Raw genomic sequence first — 11,264 nt, 5'->3', positions numbered from 1 at the left:
CTATCACTAGCCAAGCCACCTCTTCTAGTTCTAGATGTTAGAGACAGATTTACCTGCTAACATTTGTATATAGAAAAAAAGTAATTTAAGATCATTTTTACAGCTTTCTAATAAGCCTCTCTCACTTGGTCTCCTAATGAAGGCAACTGACTTTACAGGTAGAGAAATATGAGGAAATATTCCCAGTACATTCTAAAATGCTTTACGAAATCTGATAAAAAAAATTTTTTAAAAACCATGAAATACATGGTATACTGTGAAGTTTGACAGCATTCATTTTAAGTTTGGCAAAATTTACTTAGACTAAAACTTTATATAACATCCACCTTACAAGTTCACAGTGATTCATATTTATTAAGGTTACATAACACAGTGCAGTATTGGTTCATAGAATCAATGAGTCGGAAGGGACCTAGACAGATTATCTAGTCCGACCCCCTGCCATGGGCAGGAAGGAGCACTGGGGGTGGGAGGGGTCATAAGACCCCAGCCAGGTGCCTATCCAGTCTCCTCTTGAAGATTTCCAGGGAAGGTGAGAGCACCACCTCTCTGGGAAGCCTATTCCAGGCTCTGGCCACCCTTACAGTGAAGTAGTTCTTCCTAATATCTAACCTAAACCTATCCTCCCTCAGCTTGTGGCCATTGTTCCTGGTGACTCCAAGGGGGGCCCTGGTGAACAGACCTTTCCCGAGTCCCTGCTGCTGGCCCCCGATAAGGTTGTAGGCAGCCACAAGATCCCCCCTCAGTCTCCTCTTGCAGAGACTGAAGAGATTCAGGTCCCTCAGCCTCTCCTCATAGGGCTGGCCATGGAGGCCCCCAACCATAGAAGTGGCCCTCCTCTGGACCCCCTCCAGGTTCTCCATGTCCTTCTTGCAGTGCAGCAGCACCCAGAACTGGACACAGGACTCCAGCTGCGGCCTGACCAGTGCTGCACAGAAGGGGAGCAAGACTTCTCTGGACCTGTTAGTAATGCCCGTGTTGATGCAGGACAGGGTGCGGTTGGCTCTGCCTATTGCTTTGTCACATTGGCGACTCACATTCATCCTGGAGTCAATCACGACTCCAAGATCCCTCTCTGCCTCTGTGCTGCTGAGAGGGTCAGCCCCTAACCTATGACCATAATGCTGGTTCCCTCTCCCCAGGTGCAACACCCTGCACTTGTCCTTGTTGAACCGCATTATGTTCAGATCCGCCCACTCTCTAACCTATCCAGGTCTGCCTGGATGCGGACCCTGCCTGCCGGTGTATTCACTTTACCCCACAGCTTGGTGTCATCAGCGAACTTGAACAGGGTGATCTCCACATCCTTGTCCAGATCGCTAATGAAGCAATATAAATGAAAATGAATGGTACAAACTGTAATTCTGATAAATACTATGGTTAATTAGAAGGCCACAAACATAAGAGCTATACATAAGAGCTAAACTATATGAATATTTAGGAATGGATGTGGAACTTTCACAGTGATGTCTGTAAAAACCCTTTTTTCATACCAAAACTGTGATTTGTACCATTTCTTTGAGAAAGAAAACTCAAAGGCACATTTTCTGAAACAAGAAGCACATTTAGTTTATGCTTCTCTCTCAACACAGGAACAGGCTGATGCAATAAACAAAAGCCTTCCTAAAATAGTAACAGATTTTTACAACACAGACTTGCTGAACCCAATACACTGTCGCTGCAATACAGATCCCCCATATGAATACGGACTCTCCAGCACTCCAGATACAGGCCTATTGCAAAAGATAGAAGCAACCTCTGAAGACAATTCACTAGTTGTTATTTCTTAAGTATATTAACAGCAATAAACCTCTATATCACAAAAAGGGTCTTATGGGAGTGAGGAGGAAGAAAAAGGAGGATGCTTTTTGAGGCAACTGATTTGGTTGCTCTCTTCCCTTTCTAAACAAAAATTGATCACATCCTCCAAAGCAGGGAAACAAAGTAGAAATTAATATTTTATCATTGGATACATTTGAAAATATGAGCACACGTGCTTTTTAAACCAGCGTTTTCTCAAAGGCAAAAAAGAATCCCAAAACCATTAAGATCCGTGAAGTCCCCAAGTTGCAACCTCTAGCAAATCACCAGGAACATCTACCAAGAAGAAAAAAAAGAGGATGGATCCCCAATCATGAATCTTTTCAATATATTTCTCTAAATTGTCTCTGTATTTCTCTATTTTCAATATATACTTTATATTTCTCTAAATATATTTCTAGTGCATGTTTTAACACACACCCAGACAAGCTACTTTAACTAAAGGAAGAGTGCTCCTGAGGCCCCAGAGATTTAGAAGACACAAATGCTCTCTAAGATTCACTTCTTTGTGTCTGATTTTTTGGCTGCTTTGATCAGATGCAAGGGGGGAAATGGTGCAAAAATGTCCTAAATGCAGTGACAGCACGGAAATAGCATGTCATTTCCAGAAAGCCATGCATGCCTTTATAATGTAACAGTCCCTCTCCACCTTCCATACTTTGAGCTGCAGTAACCACCGTTTACATTTAAATTACTGTCATTGTATATATGCATAAACCATCCTCTGAGACAAGCAAGAGTAGATAAGAATTCTACAAGCTTCCTTCAACCTATCTGCAAACACAAATACTAGAAATGAAGTGCAGCACCACAGACGCAACAGCTAGAAACATTTTTGCTTTCAAATCCAAGTTGAGATTCTGTAGCACAAGAGCAGCTTCAGAAAAGGGACCACATGGTCCAGTCTCAGCCTTGACTTGAGCATAAATATTTTGACAACAGTGGCCACTGCTGTCTCTGACAACTCAATATTTAAAAGACTGGCATTTCAAACAACCTAATCACACAGTCATTTCAAATCATCAACTACGCTAAATCTCATTTAAAAATATTTATCTTCAAGGAACAATGCCTCCATTACATTCAAAATGAAGATGTAATGTATCATCTTTATTCTGCCTTATTATACTCTCCTTTTCAGAAGAACTAAAAAGGACAGTCACTATAAAACAGCTCGTAGGCTCAAGGATGTTGTAAACAGATGAAAAATAGAAATAAATATAATATTCCATTGCCTTAAAACACATTTCACTTCATAAACCTCAAGATTTTGCATCTAGCATTAACATTTTTACTACTCCTTGTGGTGCAGCATCAAATTTTTCTAATTTTCTTTAAGGAAGAATGAAGAAATGTAAAAAAGCTTTCCTTGGGAAAGCAGGAAAAACAAATGTTACAAGAAATTTAAACTCCATTTGTAAACAAGATAAAATGGGTATTTGCCACAGAATTAAAAGAAATACAAGAAAAAAGCCTTTTCTATTCATAAGCATTTCATATTAGGTGCTACACATTATATCATATCATACTTACAGTGCATATTCTGCTAGAGGCAACATGAAAACATCAAATATTTCTTTGTTCTTCATTAGGTAGATTGAACGCAAGTATGATACAAAACACTGAAAAGAGAAAAAAATTCTCCTTTTAGCTTTATTTCTTAAAACTGAAGCAATTTGCTCCATGCCCGGAAACCATTTAAACCACCAACCAAAAACTTGTTTTATGAGACTCTCCCCCTGCATATGAGTATTTTAAAACAACCCCAGTTGCAGAATCTGCTTACAATTTGTTCTTGCCAAAATTATGATCAAAAACAACAAACATCATTTCCCCCAAACTGAACAGCCCACCACTACTGCCAAAAGTAATCCACCACGGTTCAGGCAACTGGCTGTCTCATTCCCAAGGGCAGTGCAAATTTTTGACCCAGCTTTGATACTCATTTGCTCAAGTCCATTCCTGGTTGAGGGAAAGAGTACAAGTGGGAACATCCCACTTACGTCAGCAGTGTCAAAGAGTGCCACCTGTGCATGAACATAACTGTATTCTGGGACTCTGCCAGGGAGCCATTTCCAGAGCTATACACTGGCAAAACACTGCCTTACTCTATGTCCAAGTGTTCACGCCATAAAAACAGTCTATGTTGCCAGCAAATGTCACTGGTGCTCCATGCTTGCTGTCAATCACGAACATGGATTTTGCAGCAGTGGACTTTGCCGGGGGGGGGGTCAGCATTCCATAAAAGTCAGCATTCAATAAAAGTTGTTGTTTAATAAAGTTTATTTATTATGGTTTCATTACAAACTGTAAGGGGTGAGCTTTATTTATACATAGTTGTTTAAGATGTGGTGTGCTTCACTTCCTTAAAACAGCTGAAGAATAGCCTGTGTGGCTGCTGTTCAGTGGTAATCAGCCCCATGGCCGGCTACCTCAGCCAGAGGTGTGGGACAGCCCGCCCTGAAAAACACTGGAAATTGACTCCAGTGAGCCTGCAAGGAGCCCACGTTTCCCCCACCTGGAGCCTAAATTACAGCAGTCCCTATCTATTGCACGCTTACGTTGTTGCAAAGGTCAAAAAGAAAATTAAATGGTGCCCCATGTATCAGTATAGATAGGCCATTATCTTGCTTCAACTTTGTTACAATCTTCATGCTAAACATGTTTCTGTAGCTTGGGTCACTCTTTGATATCTTGTTCACTCAACTCTGAAGTGACAGGCAACTTGTAAACAGCTACCCATTCTTCAAAAGTTTGAAGTAGCATTACTTCCAAAGGAGAATCTTCTTTCTTGGCTTCCATGCAAGTTGTGTTGACAGCTGTAATTCTACCATTTGTAATTACTCAAGTACAGGGGCGGGCAATTACTTCAGGCAGAGGGCCACTTACTGAGTTTTGGCAAGTCATTGAGGGCCACATGACAGGCAGCCAGGGGCAGCTAAATATTAATTTTCTACATTTTTAGCGGCCCCGCAAGCCAGATAGAATGGCCTGGCGGGTCACACCTGGCCCACAGGCCACATTTTGCCCACCCCTGCTCTAGTATCAGCTTTAGAGTCCCTTCTTCACAATATACCACCAACTCCCAAGAATGACTCAGTATGAGAAAGACTGACTCTAGAAGGCTCAGTCAGCTGAAATTAGCAGATGCTAGAGTTTCAATTCCCATTATTAACCTGTCACATTCAGTTTGGTATTGTGGTCTTCATGCTTTTAATAGTGCCTTGGTCAAGGGACTGCAGGATTGAGATCATGTCATCAGGAATAAATATTAATTTGCCTTTCTGTAATATCACATATAAGAGATGCAAAGAAGAACTGTCCAGCACCAAAATCTTTCTACCATTAAGTTTATGGTCCGATCAGTTTAGGAATTCCATGAAAACTGAGCTTGTTTTCCCTGTTTGTTTGCTTTGTAGACAAGTAACAGTCTTGACATCAAGAAAGCATTATGGACTTTTGCTCTTTCTAATAAATCCATGGGTTTCTTTTTTCAGAGCCTGACATATTGCAGGTAAGCAGCAGTGTAACGCCGTCTATGTACTTCTTACCAGTATAAACAGGCATGCTTGAATGCAAGGATCAATTTGGGCCTTGTTTGAAAGACAAGGCCCATTTCATCCACCTTGACAATAACAGCAGCAGTTCAGACAAAATCTGTGACACCCATCTTTCCATCAACAATGCCCTGACATAGTGCTTTTCTCCATGCAACTTCTTCAGCACAATCCCTCTGTCAGTGAGATTCCTGTATGTGGCAGACATTGTAAAACCTAGTCCGAGTTTGTCCATCAGTAGGTGTCCATGCAGCAACTACAGGTTCCAAACCCCTCTACATGGGATCATATGGTTTTACAAGTGTAAGGAATGAGAAGTGAAGGGGGAAATACAAAAAAGCCATGGGGGAAGGGAATAAGGAAAGAGTATACACAACTGAAAGCAGACTGTAGAGAACACAAAAGACTGGGCAAAAAGAGATGAGTCTGTAACCAGAGCACAAATTTCCTCAGAATCTAGAATATGCTTCCCTGCATAATAGCAGCTTCTTATTTCTCCCTAATAACTAATCTACACAGAAGATAGAACTTCTATCGTTACTCCATTAGTTGAAGCAGTAAATGTCTGTGCTGCTGATCCACTGGTTCCAAACACTTCTGAAGATCTAGATGGGGTCCGTAACATTTCACAGAAAAGAACATTCCCAGTTGGGCCCTCCATTCAACTTCATGGCAATTATATGTTTGGGTGAAATAGTATCACTTCTGAATACCATGTACAATCAGTGATCACTTCAGAGTCCCTAGCATGTGCAATAAGTTTATCCTGCAGAAACAAGTATACTGAAGCTGTTAGATCTGCTCAGAGGCTTCCTTATTTTTGCTGGCTTCTAGTTTTCACCAAGTTTAACGCCTTTCTTCCCACTCATGAGTTTAACTTTCCTTGAAATGTTAGTATTGAATGGATGCAGCCCAAATGCTATTTCATTATATCCAAGCAAGATATATCATCAAGTGTAAATGCCTAGAGACCCCAACTCATAAATCTATATTGTGCTAGGCATTGTAGCTACATATTAAGGAGACAGTCCTTGCCCCAAGCACTTAAATTCTGTAGAAAATGTTAGAGAAATGGTGTGAGACAAGTATTATTCCCATTTTACAAGACAGGGATTGAGGCAAAGGTTGACTAAGTGACTTTTCTGAACTATAAAATGCTGCACGTGACAAAGCCATAAATCGAACTCCTATCTGGATGTAGTATCTTAACCTCAAACCCATCATTTCCTGCAAGAAAGTGTTTTTCCCATTCACTCCACCACCACCAAACGGTGTCATTTTTATAAAGTTAAAGCCAATTCCTTTGGGGTTCTGAAGCTGTTCTGGGTATGCACTGGGCAGCCAAAGGGGAGAAGAAAATATAAAGTCAGCTTGAACTTTTTAGTTAGTTTCTACTGTTTTACCAGGAAACAGTGGAAGCTTCTGTTTGACAGTTCTACTTTTTTGGTATTGCTCTCAGTAACAAAAGTATTACAGGATGACTCAAAAGTTTGTGCCATTATGAAGAATGGCAGCAGTGCATGTCAATGATGGATTGCATTAATATTTTTATTACAGAAGCACCTAGAGTCCCAGAAGCAGATCTAGGGTCCTACTGTTCCAAGAACCACACATACTTAAACAGCAAGTTCTGCACGTTACCAATTTACCACATTTACAGTTTTGATTTAGTGATGTCATTTTTACATTGTAATTTTAAATACACACATACATGGTATATTCTTATGTGCCAGCTATAACAAAAGTCAAAGCAATAAAGCTTAATTGAATTTGAAGTCATAACTGTCTATAATATTACAATTTCTCACCAGCATCTCCCTGCTCCTTCCCCAGAGCCTGACAAAGAATTGATGGATATATACCATTTCTTAGGCACCTCACATACTGCCAGTCACACTAGTGGAATCAGTGTCCTTGTTCTCTGTTAAGGTTCACTGACATACTACTCTGAAAAGCAACTAAAGTACCTATATATACCATTTTCTAAGCACTATCCCTCCAGTTGCAAGACAAAAGCTACACAAGCTGCATGACTTCTGAAGATCCCCTTCCAGGCCCCTAAAGCCTCCCTTCTTCACAATATACCACCAACTCCTTAAAAACCACCAGCTACCTACTAATATTTTTTTTCCTTTTATAAAATGGTCTGTTGTTTCAAAATGATGCGGTACTCTATATGGTTAGCTGCCATCTAATGTGTGCTATAAACCTCTTTAATCATGGCTTTCTTCAGTCAGACATCAAGGTTAGCAAGCACAAAATCCTAACTTATTTTTAAAAATATCTTCCACCCCACCAGACCTCTTTTAGAAATTCCTCCCCATTAGGATTTTCAGAGTCAGCCCTCAAAGCGTCCAGCACAGAGAACCAACATATTTCTGACTAGTAAACGACTACAAGACCCACACATCATTCTGCCCACTTCATCCATTCTGGCACATAAAGAATTCAGCTCTTGCAAATCTCAACAATCTGCCAATTCAGAAAAAAGTGACAAGCCAGGCAGTACAATTCACGTGCTCTTGGTTAATCCAGAACTCTGCTATGGCTCCAACAGCAAAATTTCAGCTGCACTGCAGCCTTTGTTTTCAAAGTAACATTCAGAAAGCTACTGTGGGTCAAATATGCTTGTCCACATAAATGTATGCAACCTATAAAGAGGAACCCCAGCTAGGATAAACTAGTATTCCATAATTTCAAGAATTTCATGTACTGACCTAATATACCATTCATCTGTAAGAGAGCATATTGCAATTTGATATTTGTATTAAATAGCAATAAAGATGGTTTTTAAAAATTGCAATAAAACTAGATTTTCTGGATAGGTTCGACATTACATCTGTCTGCCTTGACAGATTCCCTCGTTTGATCTTAATCTACTGCTATTTTGAGTTTTTTAAATTATGCTCCCTCATTCCATTTACATTTATGTCCAATTTTTTAAAGAAATCTTAAAGAGCCAATGCAGGAAGCAATATGAAGAGGGAAAGTTTTATTAGTTTTCTCATTTTAAGTCAGGGAACATTGGCTTGCTCCTGTTCTCACCCTCCCTCCACCAGCTGCTCCATCACTTCTGACATAAAATTTGTCTAACTATAACATATTGTTACAGTCGCCAATGAGCATAAAATGCCATCAGGTACTCCTGGTCTAAACAGTGCTCTGCAATGAGGAAGCTTGCACTGCCATTTCTCATGCTATGGTTACACAGCTTCAGATTTCAGTTTGGAACCGTCAATCTGGCACCCTTCACAAACAGAAAATTAGCTTTAAAAATATGAAGTAGTCAACAGCCCTAATTAAGGTCCTGACCTTAGAGCTGTTATGCACACACAACTGCCACTGCCCTGGGTGCTCTGGCCCAAGGTCAGACTGCACAGTCAGATACTGGGAAGTATGTCATTCCTTACAGCTGGTCTGCAAATAAAGTAGCCTATATCTTTAAAAATTCTTACTATACACTCGGTAGAGGGCCTACCCTCTACCCAAAATTATCTCTAATAAGCCGAAAGCCTGGACCATAACACTTCACTTCTGATCTGTTACAGCTTCCTACTCTGACTCTCCTCTTCTCATTCCAAACCCATCCTTCTCCAAACTGTTCCAGTTTTCAGCTGGTAGATCATAGGCTAACCTCACTCTACAGCTGTTTTCATTCCCAACTTACAAGACGTTAGCAATGCTCATTAGGCTCAATTATTCTATGCAAGGACCTTGTCTTACTTCATTTATATATAAGGAAATATATTAGCTAGCTTCTACCTAATCTCTTTTATTAGTAGGGACCTACCAAATACATGATTTCATGGAAATTGTGCAATTGGCAGTCTCCCGTGAAATTGCCAATTCCCTGTGAAAAAACACAGAGAGCCACCTATCAAAAAACTGTCGTCTCAGGGGGTGGGGGAGAAGGAAGCAGAAAGAAAAAAAATACTATCTCCTGAAGCGGGAGGGATTACAGGTGGGGAAAGTTCCCATATCTCCAAAAAGGGAATGGGGGGGAGGGGAGGGGGAGGAGAGCAGGGAAAAGCCCACCAAAAGTCCCCTTCTCCTGAAAGGGAGTGGGGGGTGACAGTCTGTAAACTGTTTGTTTACTCGGTAATTTAATTGCCTTCCGTCCCTCCAAGAGGTTGATAACTACTGAATTAACAAGCCAGGCAGCTCCAGCTAGACCTTTCAACCAATGCCTGTGAGGGGCGGGACTTGCAGTGCTCCTCAGCCAGTCAGAGGCATGGGGGGGCCTACTCTGCTCCACCTTCAAAGTGGCAGCCCTGGCCATAATACGGCCATGAAATCAGGGGCCTCAGCCATGTTACAGCCATGTAATCGGCCAGAGGCCTGTGAATTTGGTAGGTCCCTACTTATTGGGCACATCTGCTACACTACCTGCAAGTAACAAGAGATTCTCAACTGAAATAAACACTGAGGGCTTTGTTACACCTTAAGCTGTGAGCTGCACAAATGTTGATCAGCGTTATGTTAGTGCTAGCTCAAGCTTGGAGCAGTCGCTTGTTCAGGTCAGCAGAGGCTTGCAGGACTAAAAGGTAGGAACCTCCCCCTTCCTTTCCGGGCTTCCCTCCTGCCTTCTGGGGATCCCCCAATTCTACCTTAAGCAGTGAGCAGGGATCAGGGAAGGATGGAGGGTGGGGAGCAACGGGCACAATCCAGGCTGGTGGGGGGTCGGGACAAGCAGATGAAATATTTACACTAAGGTATAGCCTAGCCTGGCTACTCCTTAGTATAACACAAACTGGGTAGCACAGATCAAAAAGAATCCTGCCATGAAGTGGCATAACTCTGAGCTGCCTAATGAGTGCTTAAAAACAGTTTCAGGTGTTAATGTGCAGACAATCCAGGGATTAAGAGCTCTAGGAGCTGCCCAAAACTACCATGTAACAAGGCCCTCAGTTACCCAGGTAAGCTAGCTGCAATAATCCTTCACAAACAAAGGAACACAAATACTGAAAATACCTAAACTTTAGAAAGCAGCATGGTAATGAATTTAAAGTCACTCAAATAATGCAACCCGTTATATTTACAACTCATATGATGGGCTAAAGGTGATATACAGAAAAAAACAAAATCAGACTTGTCCATGAGTAAGCACAGGATGAGCGACACCTCCAGTTAAGGTTACCCAGTACTTCTCATTTTCAGACCCTGCTTTGAATTGCTTACAACACTCCTAACCTGCTTGCGGTGAAGTTTTCCAAAGCAGACGTCTGTCTTAGGATAAAATTTGGAAAACCATAACCAAAACAGGTGAGCCCTTTCCAAAACAAGTTAGGGAAAAATATAATTTTCTGCCTACATTAAATTCTGGGAACCACTTCTTTGAAAAGCTTTGGTGTTTCCAACTGGTATCATTTCCTAACTTCTAAACACTTGATTCTGCACCCTTAATAGTTGTACAATCATAACACCACAGTGCCTCTCCATCCAGCCCACGAGGCCGCCCAAGGGCAGCAGAAGTTCGGCCCACTGGCCCTGCTGGGCAAAGCCATTGGCAACAAGCTTGGCTCACCAGTGCCTGACCCCATGCTCCAGCCATCACCAGATCCTCCACCTGCACCACTCCTGCCAAACCCTCCACCTGCACTCTGTTTATGGCCCATACTGTGCAACAGGGGAAGTTAAGATTCTAATATTATCATAGAATCATAGAAGTCGGGTCGGAAGGGACCTTGTAGATCTTCAAGTCCAACCCCATGCCTGGGCAGGAGAAAAAAACTGGGCTCAAATGATCCCAGCTAGGAAGGCATCAAGCCTCCTCTTAAAGACCCCCAGGGTAGGAGCCACCACCACTTCCCTTGGAAGTTGGTTCCAGATCCTAGCCGCCCTAACTGCGAAGTAGTTCTTACGGATGTCTAATCTAAACCTACTCTC

The 11,264-nt window shown here is 41.7% G+C and overlaps 1 protein-coding gene across 1 annotated transcript in view; it reads right to left on the bottom strand.

Moving 5' to 3' along the window:
• DDX10 (DEAD-box helicase 10) overlaps positions 1–11,264 on the bottom strand; it is a 504,153-nt gene that overhangs the window by 417,169 nt on the left and 75,720 nt on the right. Inside the window, exon 12 of the mRNA XM_019524793.1 lies at positions 3,355–3,443. Within this exon, the coding sequence (XP_019380338.1) occupies positions 3,355–3,443 (89 nt within the window). The remainder of the gene's footprint in view (positions 1–3,354; positions 3,444–11,264) is intronic.

Source organism: Gavialis gangeticus, unplaced genomic scaffold, assembly GCF_001723915.1.
Source record: "Gavialis gangeticus isolate Ggan-Ray unplaced genomic scaffold, GavGan_comp1, whole genome shotgun sequence".
Classification (NCBI taxonomy): domain Eukaryota; kingdom Metazoa; phylum Chordata; order Crocodylia; family Gavialidae; genus Gavialis; species Gavialis gangeticus.
Note: the sequence above shows the minus strand (reverse complement) of the source record. Positions and strands in the feature narration are given on the sequence as shown.